This window comes from Cucurbita moschata, unplaced genomic scaffold (genome assembly GCF_002738365.1).
Source record: "Cucurbita moschata cultivar Rifu unplaced genomic scaffold, Cmos_1.0 Cmo_Scf00004, whole genome shotgun sequence".
In the NCBI taxonomy this organism is placed as follows: Eukaryota; Viridiplantae; Streptophyta; class Magnoliopsida; order Cucurbitales; family Cucurbitaceae; genus Cucurbita; species Cucurbita moschata.
The window spans coordinates 2,286,577-2,313,172 of record NW_019268520.1 but is presented as its reverse complement, the minus strand read 5'-3'; the positions used below and the strand labels follow the sequence as shown (position 1 = coordinate 2,313,172).

General features: G+C 36.6%; 6 protein-coding genes across 7 annotated transcripts; 1 reads left to right on the top strand and 5 right to left on the bottom strand.

The window, feature by feature from the left end:
• Positions 1-1,031: 1,031 nt before the first annotated feature.
• LOC111442237 (potassium transporter 1-like) lies at positions 1,032-2,163 on the bottom strand. Its single transcript, XM_023079547.1, has 4 exons — positions 1,906-2,163; positions 1,602-1,827; positions 1,281-1,529; positions 1,032-1,174 (listed from the first exon to the last, which is right to left on the bottom strand). The coding sequence occupies exons 1-4, from the start codon at positions 2,128-2,130 to the stop codon at positions 1,098-1,100; spliced, it is 777 nt and encodes a 258-aa protein (XP_022935315.1). The 5' UTR covers positions 2,131-2,163; the 3' UTR covers positions 1,032-1,097.
• A 582-nt stretch (positions 2,164-2,745) lies between these two features.
• Positions 2,746-5,665, bottom strand: LOC111442235. The gene is made up of 11 exons (XM_023079544.1): positions 5,394-5,665; positions 5,196-5,298; positions 5,082-5,095; positions 4,554-4,772; positions 4,317-4,388; positions 4,021-4,107; positions 3,863-3,901; positions 3,549-3,653; positions 3,281-3,446; positions 3,100-3,209; positions 2,746-2,957 (listed from the first exon to the last, which is right to left on the bottom strand). Exons 1-11 carry the CDS (start codon positions 5,571-5,573, stop codon positions 2,874-2,876), a joined length of 1,179 nt encoding a protein of 392 aa, XP_022935312.1. The 5' UTR covers positions 5,574-5,665; the 3' UTR covers positions 2,746-2,873.
• A 935-nt stretch (positions 5,666-6,600) lies between these two features.
• On the top strand, positions 6,601-9,598 carry LOC111442231 (protein GAMETE EXPRESSED 1). Its single transcript, XM_023079540.1, has 7 exons — positions 6,601-6,654; positions 6,893-7,385; positions 7,683-8,270; positions 8,343-8,469; positions 8,649-8,835; positions 8,925-9,072; positions 9,165-9,598. Exons 2-7 carry the CDS (start codon positions 6,922-6,924, stop codon positions 9,409-9,411), a joined length of 1,761 nt encoding a protein of 586 aa, XP_022935308.1. The 5' UTR covers positions 6,601-6,654; positions 6,893-6,921; the 3' UTR covers positions 9,412-9,598.
• Positions 9,599-10,023: 425 nt separating this feature from the next.
• On the bottom strand, positions 10,024-14,913 carry LOC111442233 (protein LOW PSII ACCUMULATION 1, chloroplastic). 2 transcript variants are annotated; one of them, XM_023079543.1, is made up of 9 exons: positions 14,566-14,913; positions 14,072-14,175; positions 13,726-13,861; positions 13,401-13,632; positions 13,151-13,308; positions 12,359-12,550; positions 12,108-12,208; positions 11,278-11,374; positions 10,024-11,063 (listed from the first exon to the last, which is right to left on the bottom strand). In XM_023079543.1, exons 1-9 carry the CDS (start codon positions 14,788-14,790, stop codon positions 10,989-10,991), a joined length of 1,320 nt encoding a protein of 439 aa, XP_022935311.1. In that variant the 5' UTR covers positions 14,791-14,913; the 3' UTR covers positions 10,024-10,988. The 2 variants fall into 2 exon arrangements, 1 of the variants encoding a protein (XP_022935311.1); XR_002710278.1 differs by lacking the exon at positions 12,108-12,208.
• LOC111441696 (protein RALF-like 1) lies at positions 10,113-10,478 on the bottom strand. Its single transcript, XM_023078783.1, has one exon. It carries the CDS (start codon positions 10,476-10,478, stop codon positions 10,113-10,115), a length of 366 nt encoding a protein of 121 aa, XP_022934551.1.
• A 1,562-nt stretch (positions 14,914-16,475) lies between the features above and the next one.
• Positions 16,476-22,029, bottom strand: LOC111442225 (translocase of chloroplast 159, chloroplastic-like). Its single transcript, XM_023079531.1, has one exon. The coding sequence runs from the start codon at positions 21,784-21,786 to the stop codon at positions 16,630-16,632; it is 5,157 nt and encodes a 1,718-aa protein (XP_022935299.1). The 5' UTR covers positions 21,787-22,029; the 3' UTR covers positions 16,476-16,629.
• Positions 22,030-26,596: the final 4,567 nt, after the last annotated feature.

Below are 26,596 nucleotides of genomic sequence, written 5' to 3'. Positions count from 1 at the left end.
TGTATGCATAATTTATCAAAATCCTATCCTAAGCTCAGTTTCTCCAATCAAATGAACAACTCCATGCTTCTGCAACCCATCCAAATCCATTCTCATACTCTTCATCTTCATCATCTCTACACAATGCTCGTTGATCACTTTCGAATTCTTCCAATCTTTCGAGTAAAATCTTCTCGAACAGTTCATGTTCGGTGTGTACATCGTGTATCCATATCGAATTACACAACGAAACACGTCAATCTCCTTCACCTCTACTCGTCGAAAGACGAAACGTTCGTCGGCTAGAACCTAGTTAACAACATACATATATACATACATACATAAAACCCCAAACATTGTCATAACATATATCTCAATATCTATATGTAAAGAAATGAACCTTGCTAACAGGAAGCGATTTAATGGTGACAAAGACGAGCATGGACTGCAAAGCAGGGATATGCTTGATAATGGCAGGGATGCCTTGAACGAGCTCAGTGTAAATAAAATATAAAAATAAATTATGAAATTAAATAAACAAAATTATATATAACAAAAATAAAAAAACACTTTAAAAATATTTTAATTTAAGTATGACCTTAAGAAACATGGAATCATAACTATTAAAAAAATAAAATATATATATAAATTATGATAATAATATTGTTATTATAAATAGATAATAAATACAATAAAATTTAAAATTATTTATCTTACTCTAATAACAAAAATTTTAAATATATTTAAACTATCTATGAATTCAAATATATTTAAACTATCAATTTAGTTCAAAAAAATGAATTCAACCCTACAGAAATGTTAATCCAACTCAACTCAATCTTTATAGTTTGAGTTGGATTGGTCCAAGTGGCCAAGTAGAATGTACACATGTTAAGAATGAGAAATAGAAATAGAATTGGGATCGAAAGTATGATCTTCATTCAGGTTTACCACGTTTAAATAGGATACAAACTATCAACTAATACCTAAAAATAGAAAAAATATATATCTAACTAAATTTGGTAAATAAATAAAATATACGGTTAATAAAATCTATACTAACAACTCCCTAAATATCTGATATATATTCTAACTAATTATCACGGCAAAATATCCTCTTAATAACACAGGTAGAAATTACCTTCTGTCGTTGTAGGGATTGCCTCCCTGATCCCGCCACAGTTGGCAGATAAAACTGAAGTAAAAAAAATTAAAAAGTAATCTATTTAATTTATAAAATGTTAAAAATAATATTGCAATTAATTTGTAATTCAGAAGGGAAAAAAAGGGGAAAGGGAGACCTGAGATACAAGGGGTGAGGACGCCGTCGCCGATAACCATGGCGGTTCCGAGCATCGTCGCAAAGAGAAGAGAGACCTTCGCAAAATGGCTGTTCTCCAGCGCCGACTGAATCCTCGAAGCTCTCTTCTGTCTCCGATTCGGCAAATTCAATTGATAATTGGACACCTCTCCATCCTCCATCTCTGCGTTTGGAATCAGCCCTACTTTCGCGTACCGGCAAATCAGAGAGTACAGTGCGAAGGTTCCGCCTGAAAAATCAAAATCAAAATCAAAATCCGATTCCGATTCCGAATCACAGAAGAATCGAATGAGGCTTTTACCATCGCCGTTGTCGTTGGCCCTGAGGACGATGAACACGTATTTGATGACTGGAAGGAGAGTTAAGGTGTAGAAGATCAAAGACATCGCTCCTAAAACGTCGTCCTCGTGCTTGATTCCCTCCGGAAAGATGCCGGCGTACACGTAGAGCGGCGAGGTTCCGATGTCTCCGTACACTACTCCGATGCTCTGGAATGCTAGTTGTAATATCACACTCCATTTCTTCTTCTGCCAATTTGATTTTAAATTATTATTAATATATGGAACTGAAAAGGAAGAAAACAGCAGAGAAAAGAAGAGACTGACATCGTCATCGGAGTGATCACGACCACGGAGTTTACGAGACTCTAAATACAAGGAGTCGTATCGCCGGAGGTTTTGCGACGACATGTTCCTCTCTTGAGGAGACGGAACATCGGAACCAGACGGCACAACTTCTTCCTCTTCTATGGAGACGACGGCGTTCGAGGACGACATGTGAGGAACGGCGGCGGAAACTTCCTCTGCAACATCGGAGATCCAGTTAGCCATTGGTGGAGAAATTAAAAAAAAAAAAAAAACAGAGAGAAAATAGAAGATGTGAATTAATTGCGGGTGTGATAATTATGTAAAGAAGAGCACTATTTATATGAAAAATTAGAGACGCCCAATTTACAGCCGATCACAAAAAATAAAACTTTTTATATAAATTGATATTTATCTTCTTCTTTTTTTTTTCATAAATTTAATCCTAAACTTTTAAATTTACAATTTTAATTTCTATTATATACCAAATAAAATTTAAAAGGGTAAGACAAAAATTATTTCAGACAAGAATGAGACAGAATATTTTTTATTAAAAAAAGTTAAGAAGTCAAAAGCCTTAGATGTTTCGAAAAAGAAAGTAAAATCCGATTTTCATTCATTCCTATAGACTATAATCTATATCCTAGATCAACCTCATTTCCTTAATTGTATTTTTCCTATGCAATTTACCATTTTAAACTTAAGTCTTTAATTTTGTTTTTAGTGTTCTAATTAATTGAGATAGCAGTGCTCTTATTTTAAGAGTTAGAGATGATCTTTGAACGTAAACTTTTGATGATGTTGAAGAAATATTATTTTTTAGTAATTGTGGGCTAAAATAACATTAGTAACATCGATTGCGGAATAAAAATACAGTATTCTTCAACTTTTCATTATATAAAAAAAAAAGGGTTACATCTAAAAATATTATGCTAAATATGAGATGGAAATGGAAGGTGAAAATTAAGAAATGAAAAGAGAGGGTAAAATCATTCACACGCGATGATGGTGGGCTCCAATGCAGACGAACTCTCCCTCTCACACATTTCTGAACTAATGCGTGTAACTCCCTCCTGCATCCACATTCATTTATTTATTTATTTATTTTGTAATTTTCATAAAATATATATAATATACTAAATTAGATTTTTTTTTAATTAAAAATTTTAAGAAAGTAATTAATAATAAAGAATAAAGAATAAAGAAAAAAAATACCTTAGCCAAGTTCCTAAAATATGTGGTAGTGTAATTGGGCATAGAGAACAAAATGTGTATGACGTCTGCCAATACCAACTGGGGCTGTGACATTCCTCCGTCCAACCAATCTAATCATCCAACCATAAATTATTTATATATAAATTCAAAATTTTAAACTTTTTCTAGATTTTAGGGTTACCGAGCATAGTGGAGTCCAAAAATCGTTTATCGAATCGCCAAATGCTCTGAGTCGAAAGAAACGAGAGGCACGATTGGTCTTGAATGTCGATCAATTCGAGAAACGTGGACATGTTGTACACTGTTGGGTCTAATGTAAACGTTTCATCGATGATCACCTCTACCGTCTATCTAGAAAAATAATACAATACCAAAAATAACAGTAAGGGATTTAATAACTTTTTCATATTTTTATTTTTATTTTAATCAAGCTTATAAACAATACTTACGCATAGAATGCCATGAAAGGCATCTAAGTCGTCAGGATTTGAGACGTTGTACGTGATTTTGTTGATGGAGTCATCCACATTCTCTCCTCCTGCATCTTCTATGTACTTTTCCAATCCCATCACCGTGTGTTAGTTTACTTCTCAACTTCGCATATCATAGGCTAAACATATATTTTAGTCTCTTCGGGTGTTTTTTTTTTTTTTTTTAATTTAGATTCTCGTGATTTTACATTTTTCAGTTCAGTCCCTTATTGACAATATAAGCTTATCATGAACCAAACATAAGGGACTAAATCGAAACGAATGAAAGTTACCTTAAGCTTGTAAGCATCCTTTGTGAAAGACCACATGCCCTGTTGAAAATTTTAAATTAAAAACAAAAAAAAGTAATACAATTAATAATTGATAATAATAATAAGAAGAGGATAAATAAATAAATAAATAAATAAATAAATAGTGTGGGGATTGTAACATCAGAGTAACCCATCCAAGCAACAATGGGTTTGAAAGTCTTTCTGGTGGTTGCTATGTTCTTCAGGCACATGTAATTTTCCTTCATCTGCAAATATTTATATTTACCCAAAAATTAAAAAGTTAATTTCATAAGGTAAAAAAAATTAAATTTTATGTGAAGTTGTATCATTTCAGAACTTTGGGTAAGTTTTTATTTGAAAATTCATTGTATTATTTAAAAAAGTATATATTATTTTAATCTTTTGGAAGTTAAAATGTCAATCCATTTTAACCCATAGTAAAAAATTGACTTACCGCAGAGTAAATTTGAGTGGCTCTTGCTTCAAGGTTTGCAAAAACTCCCAAGAACTTTATCCACTCTGCTCTCTAAAAGTACCGATCAATAGAAAATGGTAAAAAAAAAAAAAATAAATAAAAAAATCAAAAGTGAAACTACTTTTTATTCCGATGATTTTAAAATCGTATAAAATAATTTTTAATAAATAAAAAATTAAATTAATTAGAAGAGAAATAAAAAAAAAAAGGCTTTACTTGCAAAGGCGTATCCTCGGAGGAAGGAAGAAAGGTGGCGAAATTGCAGGACTGTGGTTGGTCCACGTCAGCAATAAAGTGAGCTGCAAACTGTGCCAGCTGTTGGGTTTCCGTTTTATTTATAATCTGAATTTCCCCTTTTTCATATTGCTTCAATACGCATTCTGACGTCACCCTCTCCGACGTTATGGCCTTCAAGTTTCCTACTAGCCCTAGAAGCTGCTCTAACCAACCCTAATTTTTTAGTAAAATTGATCTAAAATAAAACTTTAGTTTTAAATTTCGATTTATTTATTTTTAAATATTGAATTAAAATGTGTAGCACAGTATATATTTTAAAAAGTGACGAAGAATAATTAATAAAAATAATTATAAAATTAAATAATATACATGTAATTATTTATAAAAATTAAGAATAAATTTAATCGGAATCAAAAGTTAATTTAATTTTAGAAGAACTAAGTTAGCAATTTAATGCATAAATTAAATTGATGGTAAAAGTTAAAAATGATGGATGAAAATACATACCTCGAAAAAGGAAACTGGGAGGAAGACATGAAGAGAAGAAGAAATTAAGGGAAAGTTAGATCAAGTGTAGACGTTGGATTTGGGAGATAGATAAGAAAAGAAAAGGGTAGGTACCTGGGAAGAGATGGGTATCAATGGAGTAATTATTCAAAGGAATGACGTAAGATTTGATCCTTGAAGTGCAGTACTTTGTTCTTCCAGCCATCTTAGAATTATTCTGCATTTGTTTTTAATTTTTAAATTCATTAGAAAATGGAGAATGTAAGGAAGAAGGAGGAGAAGAAGAAGAAGAAGAAGAAGAAGAAGAAGAACCTGAATGAGAAGGTAGCTGTTGCCATCAATGGCGTTCTTAATAACTTTAAACGACTGTCCATAATAAATCCTGAAGTTCACCGCATCTTCCACCTTGGAAACATTCCCCACCTTCACCGCCGCGGCGCCGCCATGAACAGGAAACCAAACGGCCAACAGGACCACCACCAATGCCTTCATTGCAGAGAAGCCCTAGAAAGCTGTGTTGTAGAGACAGAGAGAGAGAGAGAGAGAGACCGGGGAAAGTGGTGTGGAGACAGTAGGTGAACCCGTGAGTGAAAAACCAAAAGAGTGGGTTTTGAAATTTGATATTATTTAATTATTTGATTTTGTCTCGTAGCTTTCCATCATTTTGTGTTTGGGCCTTTTTGCCTTTTCCTTTGCCTTTCTGTGATAGCGGTGATGGTGGCGCTGAGTGCACTCCACGAGCCTGCTCCTCTTTTTCTACCCACTCCCCTCACTCACACCATCATTTTCACTTTAATTTAATCCATTCTACTGTCGTACCACTGTTCACTTTCAACGTAAACTCTCATAGTTTTGCTCTGGGGTTTCCCAACCGGCCTCAAACCAACTGATAGAGTATTCTTTGTTTATAAGCCCATCATCATTCCCTAAATTAGTCGATGCAGGACTTATCTCAACATTTAACTAAATCTAAATATTTAGCCTCTATGCATGTTACCATACCACGTAATAATATTTAACTAAATCTAAATATAGAGAAATCATGAACCGACTCAATTATGAACCAAAATCCAGACCTCAGCCTCAGATTCCGAACCAAAATCCGAACTGGAGCCTCGGTAGACAGCATACCCGAACTGCACGCACTTATCCGAAGCTAGGCAGGCTCGGGAATGCAGGCCTGCTTGCGTTCACAGTCCAGCAGGCTGTCACACACCCTCGACCCATTAGAGTAACGCACAGACCTGGCCCATTTTCGCCTCAACTCGTACACGCGCTTCAGCCACTTGCTTCCGGCCCATACCCAATAGCCTCGGCCCAAATCCAATAAAGAAAAAAAATTATTGATATAAAATAAAATAGGATAAAAAGAAAAAAAGGAAACAAATTGTTGTAAGAAACTAACGGACAAAGGTTCGCGCCTCTTTCCAAAACGCGCCGTTTTGATTCCTTTCCTTTCTTGTTCATAACTGCCCACCTATAAATATAAAGTCCTTTCAAAATCTCCGCCGTCGTCTTCCTCAAAAAAAAAACACAACAAAAACTTCCCGACTCCTCAACCGGAACAATTCAGGTTCTCTTTCTTACAACTTCTCAATTCGATTCACATATGATCGTTGACTGTTATATGAATTACACAAATTTTTGTGATTGTGCTTGGATTCGTTTTTCGTTAAGTTATCTTACTCTGTATATCGATTTACGACTTTTTGGGGCTTGTTGATTATTTCTCTGTTGTAGAGTAACTTAATTCCATGGGATTAGGAAATTGATGTGGTTTTTGTTTGGATTTTGTTGTTTGATTTTGGTAGAAGACGAAGACGAGACGGTAGGTTTTTCGATGGAGCATATTCTGTTTTTGGTGATTCTGTTATTTGCGTTGCCGAATTGCGAATCGTGGAACTGGTTCTCGTCTTCTTCATCTTCGGGCTCTTCTATGGGGTCTTTTAAGCGTGTTGAGGGTGGAAGTGTTTCGGAATTTTCAATTGAGGGTTTTGATGATCAAAAGGGGGTGAGGCGAATTGAGAATGCTAAGAACAAGTTGAGTACGTCTAATTCTTGTTGGGAAGGTGCTTATAGGCATCTCTTTGCGGGCTGCTCTGAGATTTTTGCTGCAGATGAGAAACGGTCTAGATTTGCTTGGCATCTTAGCGATTGCTTTCAGAAGGACTCTGGCAGGCCTCCTTTTCCTTCTTGTGATGCGGAATCCCCCATGGCCAAATGCCTCAAATACCTGAATGAACATGAGCATAGGATCTATCTTGAGTTCTACCTTGAAACTAACTCCATTTGTCATCAGCTACAGTGAGTATCCTACCTGATCGTTTAGATTATAAATCGTAATTGTTTCTGTTTAGTTTTGAATCGTTATAAAATTTTCAGTTTCGTCTTTATAATTTCAATGTAGTTTTAATTTAGCCTTCATAGTTCTAAAATTTTCAATTTGATCCTTATGACTTACAAGGTCTGAATTGATACAAGCTGAAATTTAAATAAGTTCAAACGATAGGGCATTTGGTCCAATTTGTTTTTCCATTTAATTTTGTTTACCATCCTTGTGATTTTAGCATTTTATCCAATTGGTTTTTGTCTTGTTTCCAGGGCTCATGCTTTCAAGCATGACACAGAGAGGCTAGTGAATGAACTGAAGAGATCTTCCGAAGCTGCAGAAGGCAAGTTAGAATCCATCGAAGAAAAATCGGAATCTCTGCTGCAAAATTCATATCAAATTTATGATTCCTTGAACTCTACTGGTGTTCAAATACAAAAAATGGTTCAAACATCAAGAAAACTAGAAGATCACATGGGCACTGTATTAGAGCACTCTGAAGCAGTTTACGAACAATCCAAGAAGATCGAAACATCCCAGTTGGAACTCCAAGAAGGTCAGTTAAAACTGAGAAGAAGTTTGGAGGAAGGGATGGAAATGCTTCAGGATTCCTACAGCAACCTTGGCCGAGAGATGGACGGTTTACGAGAAGAAGCGATCGAAATCGAAAAGGAGATAGCCAAAGTGGGAGATTCAATGTCTTTGAAGATGAAGTACCTGCAGAGCACGGCTGATGATATTGGGAATATGGCAGGGCTTTCATTGGACAAACAACAAGAACTTCTAGATGCTCAATCCACAGCACTCAATGGTCTTCATTCTTTAAGCAAAGTTCAATCAGAAGCGCTAGAGGATAGCAGGTGTATAAAATTACGATTCAAAACAAAGCTAGACCTAATTAAAATTTCTCTAACTTGAATTTTGACTTGCAGGCGTAAGCTGCAACAATTGGCTGAATATGGCCGCAAACAACAGGATGAGTTTCTTCAGCGACAAGGACAACTCCAACAACTTCATGATCGTTTGATGGACAATTCAAATTCAATCTTGGAAGCTCAGGTAAGCTTTTTCTTTAAGCCAAATGCTTTTGTCTGTTAAATGTTAATGAAAAGATTAAATTTAGGGCAACCCATCACACATCAGCTCAAGCTCTTGGGTTTATTGGTGATGTGTTGAATCTTCATGAGTTATGTTACAAAGTCTGAATCTGTTTCTTACTTTTCTTGCCCTGCTGACAGCAATCATTTGAATCAAAGCAAGCAAATATGTTCATTGCTTTAGAGAAGCTTTTCACCTTGCACAATGCAATGTTGCTCGAATCTCGACTAATCAAAGTTTTCCTCATTTACTTCATTTTAATCTTCATCGTCTACATGTTCAGTAGCACCAAGCAAACTTACACCGTTAGGCCCTGGCTATATATCGGTAACACAAATTTCTATTCAACAAATCTTCTCTTTGTTAGCAAAAATCTGATAGACCACTGATCAAATCCAAATTCTCATGATTTCCAGAGCTGTGTGTTGCATTCTTAATCGAAGTAGGCATACTACGGTTTGAGATGTTCAACATGGAGCAGAAAACATGGATCATAAACTCGGTGCGGACAGTGTTCTTGCTTGCTGCTTCTCTTCAGCTTCTACATGCCATTTGCACATACAGGTAAAACCATCACAGAACTTAAACCAAATGAAACCTTAGCCATAAATGAAAAACCAATACACCTCATAACGTTTCGCATTTGGAAATTGCAGAGACTATGATGTTTTAAACCATCACATGCTATTAATGTTAATGGAAAGGATCAATGGAATGCAGACACAAAATAAGATATGTTGGGAAAGTGATAGTGAGGTGAATTGGTCATCATGGATTGACACAGAGTTATCTGAAGATGTTGATGATCCTGATTTTGTTCTTCCAGAAGAAGTGGGAGAGAATTCAATCACCAGTGCTTTAACAACAAGAAGGTACAATCTTCGCCATCGACCCCTTCGTTAGTAATTTATCTTTCGTAAATGCTGGCTGTACCTAAATATTTAACGCTTTACTTTGTAATTTAAAGTGATAGTCTCTGTTTTGGAGACATATATAGGAAGGTTATGTTGTTATGTACCATTTTTTTTTTTTCTTTTGCATAGTACATTGAGAAAAGTTGATTATTGTAAACGAGTTCCATCTATTTAATACCGAATGTTCGTTTGTTTCTCTCTGCTTTCTTATCATCTATCTTTCCTGACATTGACCGATGTGTATTCAATTATTGTTTTGTGTAAACTTTATATATAATAAGTCTCTAGTTTATGTGATGGTTAAGTCTCTAGTTTATGTGATGGTTTGCTATTGAATGTTCGACCACTGTCAACCATAGTAGGTGACCACCACCGCACCATCAGCGACCACCAACCTCATCCCGCAACAGTTGTTAACCTGTGGTTAGCTGGTCATAATACAAATTTGAACTTTAATATTCATAATGTTTGTTAATTTTTTTATTTTATTTTATTTTTTTAAAACTTAATTGTATTTGTAAAGCTTAAATGTATGGAAAGATAAAAGATAAGTTTACAATATTGTTTAAGTCTAAATACTTAATAACACCACGTAATAAACCCAAACACAGCAACCGCCTTTTTCAAATTTATTCTATGTTACAAAGACAAGAACAAGAAGGAACACGCAAAGAAGAAGATGAATTTTGCTTAGCTTCTGCAACGAGTAATGACAGTACAACCCCGCTGATACGGGTTAGCTTCAGCCCCCGGCTGGCAATTGTAGTAGGACGAACCTCGTCGAGAGCATGGAATGTTGTTCGCCTTCAACGACTTGTAACTTATGTAACTTGAAGTGGCTAAGATACGACGATTGATCTCAGAATCCATTTCAAACTCAACATCCATCATGCATTCACTTAACGAACGTCCATGGCATCGAGCTTCAGTGGAGAGCCAGCTAAGACTACGGTCACCACTCATGGCCACGACCATTAAAGAGGACGAAGAGACAAAGAAGGCTATGGTGAAAATGAGCATAGAGAAGAAGGCAGGTGGAGAAGAAGAGTTGCCCATGGTTGAATTCTAAGTATGCCAAGGGAAAGAGCTTGTTCTCATTTAAAGCGTTTTGATTCCAAGGAAATGGCTTTGGTTTTTTCATTTTATTTACACATATGCCACAAGTTTTCTTTTTGGAGGGGTCTTTTTTGTTCTCATTTCCTTTGTAGAACTTTTGAAAATTCAAAAAGCATTCCAATTTATGTGAAGACCCTTTTCACAACCTACCAAGAAAGTGATAAAAATGATATTAAAAGATAGTGTGGTTGTTCAAGAAAGCTAAGTTCAAGAAACAGAGAGTCCACCAACTGGTTTCTTTTAACTCAGAATCTATTGCCCCAATGACCCATCTGATCATATCAATTCAATCACCCATCCTCCAAACACAGTTATAATAGCAAACACAATTAGCTAAGAATGTATAACTAGACCTTGTACTCTTCTGGTGTTCGTGTGGAAGTCGAACGAGTAGCGAAAGCGATGCCATCGATAGTTTCCACGAGCATTTGCATATCGTTTCTGTTTATCTCATCTTTCTAGCTTGCTTAGAAGAGCGTCCATTGGTGGTAACTCTTCAATAATTTTTTGCCAGTCGGGCATTCCCTGCAAATCATCACCAAAAATGAGGAAAAAGTCTGCATGATCCTCAAAGGACTTTTGCAAATGGAATATATAAACATGGAACAGAGCCACTACGAAGAAGAAGTTACGGGAGTTATATAGATGAAATAGTTGACTGATAACATGGTTTAGATCTCCGACACTAAGATGTGTTTCCATTAGAATGAAGAAGAAGATTTTCGTGATATGAACATACTCTCCCTGATCTTCGAACTCGACCATCCAATCGCAATATTATGTAGACATCCTCACCAGGAGTAACCCCTTCAGATTTCTGCTGGTCTCTTATCCAACTAATTCAACAAACAAAAATAAGTCATAATACAACTTTGGAGTATCTAATCAATGAATTCATATTATCCAATGAGCATCTTTTGTATTTCATTTCAATACATTAATGAATGGTTTATGTTTCAAATAAAAACAAAAAATACAACTTTGTAAGATAAGAAAGGTGAGTTTGCAAAGATATTGTGAGATTCCACATCGGTTGGGAAGGAAAACGAAACATTCTTTATAAAGGTGTGGAAACCTCTCCCTAGAAAACGCATTTTAAAAATCTTGAGGGGAAGCCCGAATGGGAAAGCCCAAAGAGGTCAATATCTGCTAGCGGTGGGCTTAGGCTGTTACAAATTGTATCAAAGCCAGACACTGGATGATGTGTCAACGAGGAAGCTGAGCTCAGAAGGAGGGTGGACACGAGGCAGTGTGCCAGCAAGGACATGCTGGACCCCAAAGGGAGGTGGATTGGGGGGTCCCACATTGATTGGAGAAGAGAACGAGTGTCAGCGAGGACGCTAGGCCTTGAAGGGGGGATAGATTGTGAGATCCCACGTCAGTTAGAGAGAAGAACGAAGCATCTTTACAAGGGTGTGGAAACCTCTCCCTAGCAGACGCGTTTTAAAAACCTTAAGGGGAGACCAAAAAGGACAATATCTGCTAACAGTGGGCTTGGGTTGTTACAGATAAGCTGACAAGTAAATTAGATGACGGGAAGCAGGCATGCGTAGACAGGTATACACTTACCTTTCCCATTCTGCAGGTGATATAACATCAGCCCTGAATCGAATTTCAGCTTTCAACTTCGATTTGGCGGTTATAGACTGAGCTCGTTTCTCAAAATCTTCCTACAATAGTTCCATGAGAACAAGAGAACCTACCGATTAGCTTGCGAATTTTCTAGTTCGAACATGTACAAACAACAGCATAATTCAGAAGGATAAAGGATATCCTTAAACAAATGTAGGACATGATAGAAATAGATTGATCTTACTTACACCAATAGATGGCAGAGCAGCAGAACCAGCAGGGGCTGGAGCACCAAACCCTTTCTTTTCCATTCGGGTCTCCCGACCTTCGCGCCATATGACAGGAACTAAGAGAACACCTCGTCTAAGGAGCTCAGTTCTGAACCTCTCTGCCTTTTGGATGGCTGAAGAAACTGTCTCCTTTTTCCCAGCTAAAATGACCTTCCTTGCAAGGTAAATTGATTTAAGGAATGCAGAATGTACATAACTAGGAATATTAGAAGCAATAGAGCCCAACTAGGAATATTAGCAAAGGAATTCCGGAAGATTTTATAGATGGAACAGATACCAAACGGTAACAGCTCAAGCTCACCGCACCGCTAGCAGATATGGTCCTTTTTGGGCTTTCCCTTTTGGGCTTCTCCTCAAGAATTTTAAAACGCGTCTACTAGGGAGAGGTTTCCACACCCTTATAAAGAATGTTCGTTCTCCTCTCCAACCGATGTGGGATCTCACAATCCACCCCCTTCGGGGCCCAGTGTTCTTGCTAACACTTATTCCCTTCACAATCGATGTGGGACCCTCCAATCCACCCCCTTTGGGGCCCAGCGTTCTTGCTGGTACACCGCCTCGTGTCCACTCCCTTCAGGCCTTGCCATCCACACTGGCACACCACCCGATAGCTGGCTCTGATACCCAATAAGTTAGGGACATGAAGGCAAAATGGGCAAATGAAGTGAGTGATCAACCCTATTACATGAATGTTGGACTTACCATTCATTGATGGAATCATTAAGGGGTAAGATGAATAATCATACTCACCGGTCTTACAGTATCTCGTAGCTGAACAAGTTCAACAACTCGATTGGTGGAAAGACGTAGAGGCAACCTTGATAACGTTTCATTTCTTGATATTTGTGCAAGCTGTTCCTCTTCTTTCTTGTTGTCCCATAAAAATAACGCCACAAAAACGACAATACCTGTTAAATGCTGATTGGAAAGTTAGTATTTCAGCTACCTCACCATAGTGAACATGTAACTTTTCATTAATATATTCCTCAACTGAATGTACCTCCAACATTAACAGCTAAATTTCCAACAGTTTCCCAAACATCAGGAGCTTCATTACCACCTTGAATAGCACGAAACAACCTCGGTAGATTAAACAACAGCGAAATTCCAGCAGCTGCAGACAGTGCCACATAAAAGAACCTCCGAACCCCTCGAAAAGGTGCTTGGACTTCACTAATGAGTTTAAGATCTCTTCGAAATCCATATCCTATATCTTCTCCACCCATCCTAGCCTGGAAACCATATTATTCAGAAATATAATTGAACGAGTAATTGTGAATACGTTGAAGATGGCAAAATGAAGAGAGCAGCATTTAGCGACGAACCTCTTCTTGCAATTCCTTGAATTCAGGAAGAGCTCTGAATGAGGCCAAGTCAGGATCATTCAAAATTGTGCCAAATTTCAGGTCATATTCTCTTAATGCAACACGCAGACAGTCAGCAGCTTTCTTTCCTTCCCCACTACCTCAAAACATTCAGAGACACAATCCATCATCTTTGCTGAATCAGAATTCTAGTTTTTCAAAACCTTTTTAGAGTATAAAAGTACACGCATTCAACACCCCCCTAAACTATGTCCATTATATTATATTCTTCAATGAACCTGGATTAATGCAGTGACGAGCAATAAGCTGTGTTAATAAGTAAAAGAATAGAGACCTTTAAGCATACCGATAGGCATGACAGCATGCTTTATTGTACAAAGCAGCTTGGGCCTCCATTGGGTTGGGATTCATATCCAGTGCTGCTTCAAACTGGACTAAAGCCTCTTTGACCTGAAACATTCATTGTTTTGTGAAATGTACACAAAGAGACACACACTTCTTACAGAATATCCAAAGCCAATGAAGAAGAAGCTAGAGTTTTGCAGAAATTTGGCTGAGTTCTTCCTTGGCATAGAAAGTCAAGGTAGCCATTACACATATTATACCAAAGTCCATCAAAAATCCAAAAGAAGTTGCAGTGGTTTCTCACAGAAAACTCTGTAATTATGTACCAAAAGAGACCATTCAAGAACAAGCCCAGAAGAACAAACTAAAAAAAATCCAAATTAGGGAACAAGTGTGAAGGAATTAAAGAATACCCAATTGGTAGAAAGCAAGAAAGTAGAGAATAAAGGAAGTGGTAAGAGAAGGGAATGAAATAGAAAGGAAAAGAACGCACACCCGTCCTTTAGAGAAGAGCTGGAGGCCGAGATTGACAGAGGACTCCGCAGATTCGACGTTAGCTTCGGGGGATTGAGAAGTAGAAGAGCAACAGAGAATAGAGACATGGAAAGCCCTTTGGGAATTGGAAGTGGGTAGGCGCTGCCTGAGAATGGTTGCTGATTTGGGATTAGAGAGGGTGAGCAGCTGGTGGAACACAGGAAGAGTAGCCATACCCAAAGCCATGGAAACTTCAGCTCGCGGGTTGGGAACCTCACATCGCCCCAAATCAATATATTCAATAATATCCAAATAACGGATGAAGCGACGAATCTGTCAAAAAGATGAATCAACCGCGCGAATATGACCCACTTCATTTTCCACGTATATATATACTTCAGTTTATTTTATTATTATTATTTTTTTTAAATCTTGAAATTAATCAAATAATATTTGTTTATGCATGAAAATTATTGTTATTATTATTATTATTTGTTTAATGTAGATAAAAAATTAAATATGAGATATATTGATGGCATAATAACTAAATTTAAAATTTATTAAATTTAAGAACTAAAATTAGAAAATGGAAGGATTTTATCCGATTAAAATCTCAAACTAACAATTATTAATTTAGACTATAGTTAATATTCTAAAGCTATTTTCGTTTATTTCTATTTAAAACTAATACGTAATTATTTCTAAAGAAGCAAAAAAAAAAAGACGTACATATGAAAATTTCTCAAATTTGAAGTGCAATAATTATTACACTATTACATGTAAAGAAGTGAAAAAGTTTTGAATTTAATGTTTTAAAAACAAAATTCTAATGGAATATCTAAAATTAATTTACAATTGATCAAGGTGGCTCGTGAGAAGATCGTTCTCCCATGCCAAAACTCAAAGCACCTAGAACAGTGAGTGTTTGAACAATATTAGGAGACAATTTGTAAGCTTTAAGAAAGGAACAAACAAACAAGCTACCTAATACTTAATATTCAAAAAGGATCACCCTCCTCCTTGCACTGATGAAAACAATACAATAAATATCCAAGTACTTCCCCGCTCCCATATTACTCAAAACAATCTTTTTCAAAACTCAATCTATCGCTACATTGTCATACGATAGAGAGATCTTCACACCCTTATAAACAATGTTTCATTCCCTTCGATGTGAGATTTCAAAATCCACTAAGTCCACCGCTAACAGATATTGTCCACTTTAGCCCGTCACGAATTGTCGTCAGCTTCACAGTTTTTAAAACGTGTATGTTAAGGAGAGATTTCCATCACTCTTATATGCAATACTTCATTTCCCTCTCCCAGTTTTCATGCATAACACAAATACCATTCTTTCTGAGGAAAGAACATGAAAGAAAAAGAACATGAAAGAAAACAACATGAAAAACATAAAAATAATGTTTTAGAACACATTCTCCAAGAATAGTGTAAGATGTTGCAGGTTAAAGGGTCAACACTAGCGAGAAGGCAAAGCATGTTGGTTTACACAAGACAATACACAAATAACAGTTCGTAGAGTTTTGTGTAAATGACAAGACCAGATACAAGGCTTAATTTTTCAATTCATGCAGTTTTGACTTCAATCCATATAAGAAAATAAGAACGTCAAGCTTCTTTTGAACTTCGAGAGTCGCTAAAAGTGGGCTCTAGTAGAGAAGGATTTGAAGTTTTCAATATTCCAGAACATCTAAAACATGTGAAATTCCCCAAACATTTCAGTCAAAAATACACCTACAACGATATCTCAAAAGGGTTAAGGACCTACATGCCATTGACAAGCAAGCAATAATCAATCTCAATTATGTAAATAATCTAACTCTGGACCTGGTCAGAAACAGATTATGACTAGAAGCTATAAAGGATGGGACAACACACCTTGCTTTCTTCTCAAAATTGGATAATACGTAATGGAATCAAACAACATGAAAGCGAAGATTCAAATTTATAGATCAATAGAATCTTACTTATTCAGCAAAAATAATAAAACAGAAAGTGCTCAATCTATAACCTACAGTGCAATGCCGACAGGAATGAACAGAAAGATATAGAAAGATGAAACATAACCTAATAGGCTGAGTAATGTTCGGCAACTCCAGGACGTAGGCTGTTGTAAATAGCCCTGGCAACAGGAAGGAGAGCCAGAAGAGCAATCTGAAGTTGGTCAGAGCTGCTTGTTTTGACAGAGATCTGTCCACTTAGTTTGTTGTTGATTCCTGCACGTACTGCCATTTTGTAACTTCGTCCAACAGAAAACTGTGACTGAAAGTTTGCCCCCAAAGCCGTGTCTCCTCTCCATTTTACAAGAGATAAACCAAGTGATGATTGATCTTGTCCGATTGGAAAGTCGGCCTCCCTCAGCCGCATTTCCAGATTGGCCCCGAATGCAGAATCACCCTGAGATCGGACAGTGCCAGTGCTACCAACCAGTACAACACGCTTCCCAAGTGTAATCTGATCTTCAACTTTAAATCCTGGGCACACATTCTCTCCCAAGAATGTCACTGATACCCCAGCAGCTGTTTTGTTTTTTCTGAAACTTTTGAATTTTGTCTCTCCTCTAAGGATGTATGCAAGCTGCCTTCCAATATTTTGAATGTCAAAACCTGCCATGGTAGAACCATTCTCTCCATGCTTGGCAGAAACCGAGGAATCTAAGTGGATATTGAATTCTTTTTTGTCCTTGGTAATTTGAACAGCAACAGCAGCAGGAAATCGACTAACAATGGCCATACTGTGTTCAAGATTCACACCATCATATCCACAGTCATGATCCCAACCGTGGGTGTCCAAGACTGGCCTCGCCAGGAACTGAGACGTTGGCTCCAAGAATCGGAATCTGTAAGCTGGATTATCACCATCAAAAGAAGGAGGGAGGGCCATGTCAGGTAAAGGAACCTGCACAGCAGCTGGACCACCATTTTCCTGGTCATCTTCCCCCATGTAGCCATAATCATCTACAGTAGGTTGTTGACCCTTCTTCATATCTCTCATCCTTTTTAATTCCTCTTTCCACTGCTTTTTCTGGAGCAGCTTCACCCGATAATCATATTCCTCAAAGTATGCCTTCCTTTGCTCTTTGCTAAGCTTAGAAACCTGAGAATTTCTGAGAGGCTTGAACGGAGGGAGCTGGTCATACTCATCTTCCTCCTCTTCTTGATCAGAATCAGACAAGTCGGCCAAATCAATATCAGAATCACCATTATCACCATTTTGATCTGATGGTAGCTTTGGGTGTGTGCGGGATTGCAACAAACCAGACAATAAATATGGAAGAGGAGGTGAACGGCTACGGAGACCAAAAAGCTTCCTGTGGTCAAATGTCTCTGGAGCTTTTGAAAGATTTCCTACTTCGGCCAGGATTTTAATAGAGAAACATAAAAGTAATAACTGAGGCCTCCAGCTTTGACCATTGGGAAGCACCTTCTGGCCATCTCTATTCTTCCTACAAGAGGGATGATTTTCGACAAGAGAAACCGGATTCATTAAAGTTGGATTTAGAATGCGCAGATCACCAACAGCTTGAGCAACAGTTTGCTGAAGAACATGAGACCGTTGAGCAACAAACACCTCATAACCCAAAGGGGAACCAGATGGACCATCAGGTGGAGCAGAGGCAGCATGAGTAAGAGTAATAATGGCATTTTTCCAGACGGAAGAACCAAGATAGCTGGATACTGATCTTAACAACAGAAGATCATTAAGATCTCTGGTTTGGTTATCCAGCCGGTCCACATAAAGAACAATATCAGGAGGAAATTTTTTCATTACATTCTTAATTGAGGATAAAATTCTGTGGTTGATACGGCGCTCAGATGAAGAGGATCTAAGACCAGGTGAATCAAAAATCCTGATCTTAACACCTTCTACTGTCCCAATAATTTCTTTCACCGAAGTTGTACCAGGCCCAAATGCATTGATTGGAGTTTTATCTTCCCCAAAAATTGAATTTATAGTTGCACTCTTTCCTACACCCGATTTCCCAAGAACAAGTATGTTCAATGAGAAGTCCAAATCTTCCTTTCCTTCCGCTTCAAGCTGCATTGCAGTATTTTTTGCATTATCAAAGCTAAATAGCTGACCAGTAGACCTACCAGCTACAAGCCCAAAACGATATAAAACCTGTGCGACTAATGAATCATCCGGAGAAACACCTAGTCTCTGAACAAGCCTTAAAAAGTTCACCCTTTTCTGCTGTAACTTTTGTAGTTTACTTTTCTCCTCTTCGCTCAATTTATTTTCAGAATCATCCCCCACTCTAGGATTTGCTGGGGCAAATGAGAGAGGGCGGCTTGGGCGGGAAGCATTTTTTCCAGTTACAAGCGAGGAGCCAAGACCAGCAGGACGTTCAATGGAAAAAAGCCGGGAGCCATCCTGAGATGTCACAGTGATAGGGCCACCATCTGAGCCAGCATCTCTAGCTGCTTTCAAAAGTGCTGCCAAAGCAGCAGAATCAAACAACTCCTTTCCATCACCTTCATCATCTGTGTCTGCTTCATCCGAGTCTGTGACAATCTGACCATCTATTCTCTGTGATTGATCAATAGAACTCTCTGCACCAGAATGGAAACCAGCTCCTGAGGCTCTTTCCAACTCCTCCATGAATTCTCTAGCAGCTTCAGAACTACCAAATATCTCACCTTCAGTCTCTCCATCTGTAACGGAACCCTCAATATCACCTTCTTCATCTAAAGGATGCTTTTCCCCATCTACTTCATTCAAAACTGGTTTAAGTGCCTTGGGAGCATCAGAAATTCCACTATCTATCACTGAAGCATTATCAGGGATGCTTTCTTTAACCAAAGACCTAGCCTCCTGAGATGGTTTAGGTTCAACTTCACCAGGCAAATCCTCTCTTATTTTAGAATCATATTTAGAGTCTTTTTCATCAGGCTGCTGATCTTCTACATCCATAGCCGCAAGATTTTCATTTTTCGCAATATCAGAAGCCGAAATTTCTCTGTCTCCATGAGAGACAGTTTCTTCTGCTGCAACTGCAATACTGACTTCCAGCATGTTATTGTCAATCTCAGGGTTCGAAACCAAAGAATTATGGTCAACAGAATCATCCGTTTCATGCCCAACATTATCAAACCCATTATCCAATTTGGCAGCTCCATGTACCAAATCCGCAGTCTCCCTATTTCCTACATCCTTTATTTCCACCGGATTACCAACAGCAGCTGTTACTGATACCAATGAACTTTCATGCAAGATTTTGTTATCTAAAACTGAATCAGTAAATTCATCTGCTAGCTCTGCAACCTTGGAGTTTGCTTGATCATCCTGGTCAGCTTTGCTGTCAACAGAAGAACCAGGTTCCAATTTGGGAAACTGTTCTCCATCTTCAGCATCCTCCTTGTCATTCAATATAATCTCCCCATCTGCTTGAATCTCTGCCACAGGACTTCCTTTATCCACTTCTGCTTCTTTTCCCCCATCTGCTAGTTCTAAAAACTTGGAGTTTTCTAGCTCTGCAACCTTGGAGTTTGCTTGATCATCCTGGTCAGCCTTACTGTCAACAGAAGAACCAGATTCCAATTTGGGTAACCGTTCTCCATCTTCAGCATCCTCCATCTCATTCAATATAATCTTCCTATCTGCTTGCATCTCAGCCACAGAACTTCCTTTATCCATTTCTGCTTCTTCTCCCCCGTCTGCTAGTTCTAAAAACTCAGAGTTTTCTAGCTCTGCAACCTTGGAGTTTGCTTGATCATCCTGGTCGTGTTTACTGTCAACAGAAGAACCAGATTCCAATTTGGGTAACCGTTCTCCATCTTCAGCATCCTCCATCTCATTCAATATAATCTTCCTATCTGCTTGCATCTCAGCCACAGAACTTCTTTTATCCATTTCTGCTTCTTCTCCCCCATCTGCTAGTTCTAAAAACTCAGAGTTTTCTAGCTCTGCAACCTTGGAGTTTGCTTGATCATCCTGGTCGTCTTTACTGTCAACAGAAGAACCAGATTCCAATTTGGGTAACTGTTCTCCATCTTCAGCATCCTCCATGTCATTCAATATAATCTTCCCATCTGCTTGCGTCTCAGCCACAGGACTTCCTTTATCGATTTCTACTTCTTGTCCTCCATCTGCTAGTTTTATAAACTTGGAGATTTCGTCATCGCCCAGAACAGCTTTGTCGTCAATAGGAGAACCAGTTTCCAAACTTTTTAATTGCTCTCCGTCTTCAGCAGCGACCTTGTCATTCAATTCGACCTCCCCATCTGCCTGGTTCTCAGCCATGAGACTTCCTTTTTCCGTTTCTGCTTCTTGTTTACTATCTGCTAGTTTTGAAAGCTTAGAGCTTGCTTGGTCTCCCAAATCAGCTTTGTCATCAGAAGAAGAACCAGGAGATTCCTGTTCTTTTAATTGTTCTACAACTTCAGCAACCACCTTCTCATTTAAGCCAATTCCTTCATCAGCCTGCCTCTCAGTCATCGGACTTTCTTTATTCAACACTGCTTCTTTTCCTCCTTTTGAAGCCTCATTTTGTCGCTGTTCGACTGTCACATCATTCAATTCATCCTCCTCCGACACCTGCTTCTCACCATTAGCAGTTTCCTCGAACGCAGAGCCAACATCCTCAGCTATTGAACTTTCAGGCACGTCACTCTCCTTTGTGTTCCCCGACAACTCAAACGTTCTTTCGTAAACTTGACTAGCATCCCCTTCATTCACCACATCACTCACATCCGCATTTCCGCCAGATACGAGAGCCTCCTCCTTTTCAACTGGAATCTCAATTTCATTACCCTTACTATCAACAAAATCTTCTCCATCCACTTTATCATCCCTTTCCTCATTCCTCCCCAGGCTTTCATCCTCCTCCTCGACGTCACTATCAACAGAAATCTTCGCAATTGGCCTAACACTTTCGGGAGCCGAAAATTCCGAACAACTCACAAAAGAACTACCACTATCACCCCCTTTGATGGAATTTCCGAAGGATTCTTCCTCTGGATACTCCACAATAGGTCTATCAAAAGCAGATTCAAATTCCTCCTCCCCACTCAGAAACCCGTCAGTTTCCGAGCCACCACCATCACTACCATCCCCATCGCCACCAACACCAGTTTTAATTTCACTAACCTCCATTTCTCGGGAGGGCATATCGACATTGGAATCAACGGAAGAAGACGAAAAGGACGAGGAGTAAGTCGAAGAAGAACCTGAGAAGGCAGAGTTCTGCAGCGACGGTTGTTGAGATAAGTCCTTCGATTCCATCGAGGCGAGTTGTGTGTGTTTGTTGTGAAATTGAAAATGGAGAATAAAAGAATTCAATGGAGCTCCGTTGGGGAAAATTAATCCACAACGTCCTGTGTTTGACAGGAAATTGTGGGGGGGGGGGAGCGGCTGAGAGTCGGAGAGTGCTCCGAAAGAGAGATAGAAGAATGGTGAAAGATAAGGTTTTATTGTGATGGGAAGAACTCTCTATCTCTCACAGCGCTTCTACGGGGGCTTTTCACTCGACCAACAATATATATATATTTTTCTTTTTCTTTTTCTTTTTCTTTTTCCTGTTAAATACTATTTTAGTCCCAACTTCCGCTTTTTCAGCTTTTTCTTTTTTTAATTATACAAAATACTTAAATATTATTTTATTTTCGTCCTTATATTCTAATTTTCATTTAACCATTATTTTAAAATATTACAAATAATATTAATCCCACAACCATTTCAACAACTGATCTCAATCGTTTATATCATATGGTATAACTCAAACGTTGGATTTACATCTTTTTAGTTCCTCCGAGCTTCACTTACTTAGCTAACTCGTTAATCTCATGTGTTCTATCTCGATAATTGATATTTTAAAATTCAACACTTTTGAGCTTATAATTTAATCATTGATGTTCACGACCTACTCGATGATTTGTGTCTTATCAACCAACTTTTCTTATCTTGTTTCAATCGTTGCGTCACATGTTCTATATAATGATTGATTCGTACTATTTAATTTCATTAAGCTTAACCCAATGATTTGGTTCCTTATTCTTTAAAGCTCATGCATTTATGTGTTTTTTTTGCTCGAGGCTGCCAATGCTATTTGCTGCTCGTCTTTCCTAGTCCCTCGTCGTTTTCCACCACCGCTTGACACTGCAAGAGGAGTCGCCATCGTGGTCGAAAAGAAGACACTGAGTAGAGACCCGACGAGGAAGATGAACGATTCAGAGAAGTTTAGACCGGCCTAGTCAAACCGCTAGTTGAACCTATGGCAGCCGCGCACATACACCCCAGACACATCTAAGGATTCTGGACCCAAGCCCAATTCTTCTCGCCCATATACACCTTAGTTTAAAAGAGTAAGATTTTATTTTTATTTAAAGATTAAGACTCTGTTTAATAATCTTTTGTTTTTTTATTAAAAATTAAGCTTATAAACACTACTTCTATATTTTGTTTCCCGAAATTAAATAAGTTTTGAAAATTAAAAAAATTAATTTTAAAAATGTTGTTTTTATTTTTAAGATGGGATTAAAAGTTCAAATATTGTGAGAGTGAGAAAACGAGAAATAATTTAAAATTTTCGGCAAAATCAATTGTTTATTAATTTTTAAAAAAAATTCTTTTAAAATTATGTTGATTTGTAAAATTTGGTTCATTAACTTATAACATTTTTTAAAATATGAAAATATTGTTTAGGTATTACAAGTGAATTGGGTTGGATGCAAAGCCCAGTAATCAAATTGGGCCTGCATGCAGTGTCCACCACCAAGACCAAGTGATATGGGCTTTCAGCCCAAATAACTAGTAATTTCATTTTGTTTACCTTCCCAAATATTACCATATACCATTTATCCACCAATTTTACGGGATGACCTCCTAAAAGTGAGAAACAAATATATTAAAATGACCCGAGTTAGTTTTTGGGATGATCCTCACTTTTATAAGCACTTTAAAACAAGTTGGTAACGTAGTTATGTCGTGGAGATACAAGAGAATGTCGAATCCTAGATTCAAAATCCTAGTTCAACTCCTAAGCCTCAAACAATACATATATATTAGCAAGGATGAAATATATTAATATTATCGATAACTCAAATTTACTGACGTATCGATATATATATATGGATATTGATCGTCGTTAAACACTAAAAAAGGATTTTACTTTTTAAAATTAATATGATTGGAAAAAAAAAGACCGACTCCCCTCCTCCCTCGTATCATTATCAGACATCTAATTATAAAATATATCACAAATATTTGGGTCAATATTTTGATGTTTTTAATTCAATTTATTATTAGATTAAAATATTTAATTCAATCTAAAATATAGTTAAAACTTTTTCCATGCCTCCATTTTTGACTTGGCTAATATTTAAGTTTGGTCCTGTTTTATTTTGTTCTTTTCAATGTCCTACTACATATCTGGTATTGACATAATTTGTTTTTTTCTATTTTTTTTAATTTATATTATTTAGCTAGTACATGCTGTCACGTGCCTGACATATGACATTTATGTTGTTATGCTGACCTCTAGCAATAAATCTGTCTAGATTGACAAAAACTTACATCATATCGTAACAGCTGATCGAAGCACTGAGTCACACCTCGTATGGTTATCTAATGTGTGGACTATTAGAGAGTCGCCAATTAACCTTTATTAATGAAGTATCTCAATTGAGGTCAGCATTTATATCAAAATAGTTGGTAGATACAAAGTTACATTCTTAATGCATATGATATCAATACTACTTTATTAGTTTGTCGGTGTAAAGCCTTTTATGGAATTTCTAACTATTTTTTAGCCATGAACTTATCTAGATCGATAAGAATCCACATGAGTATATTAGCAGTTAGCAAGTGCAAGGGTTTGACTTCCGAGATTATGATTGTTATACTTCATAAGAACGGCTAGAGAGTGGTGTGAGATCCCACATTGATTGGAGGGTAAAACGAAACATTTCTTATAAAGGTGTGGAAATCTTTCTTTAGCAGCGCATTTAAAAATGTGAGGTTGACGGCAATACGTAACAGGTTCCAAAAGCCCAATTGAATTACTTGAACTAGAAGAACGAACCCCATAATTAAAATAAGTTGACACAAGGTCAAGAACCTTACATTTAAGACGAACCTAAATGAATTGACAAAGTCATCAGGAAGCTCCAAAGTCTTAAATAAGCTATCTTTTGAGTCGACTAGATCATTCATTAAAGAGATTTGTCACATGTTCAATTACAATTGGGTCCCTTTCAAACTTAAAAGATACATGGTACAAAGGTGCCTCATTTTGCCCTACATGAATGGGCTTCATTAAAGTCCTCACTTATTTTAAATAAATCTAAATAAAAATAGTTATAAATATTAATAAATAGTTTTTTTTATAACAAACTTAAAATTTGGAGTTATAAATTACAATTTCTTTTTTGCAAAATTTAAAATGAACTATATTTAAATAATAAAAAAAACATAATTATAAAAATAAAAAAAAATAAATAAATAAAAACTATTTTCTTCCCTCCCGACAAGAAGCTTTAGTTGTTTCCAACTTTGTAAAAAAAAAACATGAATAAAATATTACTTTATGAATTTTTATCTAAAAATAAATAATAATAAATAAGTTTGAATATTTTAATTTTAAAATATGATTCGAAAGAAATTATAAATTATTATTGAATATAAAAAAAATTGAAAATTAAGAATTACGTGTCACAGTATTGACCACTCCATCTACCAAACTAAAGTGGATTCAGCTGTGGTATCATGACAGTAACTTTTTATTATTAAAAAAAAGCCAAAAAGTAATAATAAAATTTTCCAAAATTTTAAAGGGAGAAAAATAATTGATGGTAGCTTTGTTGGCACAAATACCAAAAAATACAACTTTTTAAATAATGAGAAAACATTTAAATCCAAAACTTTCTTTTTATAGACTTTATTAATATTTCAAATTTAATTATGCGCCTTATTTTGAATTAGTCAATATAGGACTTATGAGTTTCTACTAAATTAGTCAACTTAGGATTTATCTTCTAACGGTCTTCAATCAACTAAGACATGAGCTTAATGCGCCAAGCTCACTCCTCGAACCCTGTATAATGACCTTCTAAAAGTACTTTATTTAAATTGAATTTAAAAAACGTAATTCAATCTTGAAAATTATGTATGCCTTTTGAACACGTGGAAGTGTCGACCAACACCGAGCTAAAAGTGAGAAAAAAAGTAGAAACCTATCCAATATTTTAGAAATTGGTCAAAAAAAACTCGAACCTATACTTAATGATCGAGAAAGTGGCGAACAAAATTATTAAGTGTCTTGAAGCACCATATCCAAACGTACTTTTTCAAAATGTGGTGCAAATAAAAGTTTACTTTTTATTTTTGTTGAATTTTTTTTTTTTTTCAAATAGTATCAACTTTTTTTTTTTTAGCTCATACTCCCATTATTTTGGTGTACAATTTTCTTTTAAAATTAATTAATTAAATTTACATTTCAAAAAGATATTAAAATTGCATGATATTAATATTGCTACTTAAATGATGACGTGGAATATTGGTTGGACTAACGAGTAATATTCTTTTACAAGATGTGGTACAACAAATATCTGTATAATTTATAAAAGGGAAAAAATATAAAGTTACCATAATACTTTTAGTAAAAACTTTTTTTTATTCTAATTTTTTTTTACCCGAAAAGGAAATGCTAAACTTTTTATACTTAAAAAAAGGCTTTTCAATATTTCAGGATCACAGATATGATGAAAATTGTGATACTAAGTAAAAATGAACTATATCCAAATGAGAGTGATTTTAAAGATACGACCTATACCAATAAGGTGCACATTCCTTTTTGGTAGTTTAATCATAAAAAATAAATAATTAAGCATGTTTTACTTGAAACAATTTTATGTTGGGTGATCTCTTAGAAATTTTTCTAAAATGCACGAGTAAGGACAACATGCTAAAATGATTCGTGTTGGTCGATGACCTCTTATAAATTTTCTTGGAATGCATATGAGTAAGGATAACATGCTAAAATGACTCGGGTTCTGTGTGGATAGTCTTCATTCTTAAAAAAAAAAAAAAAACATGC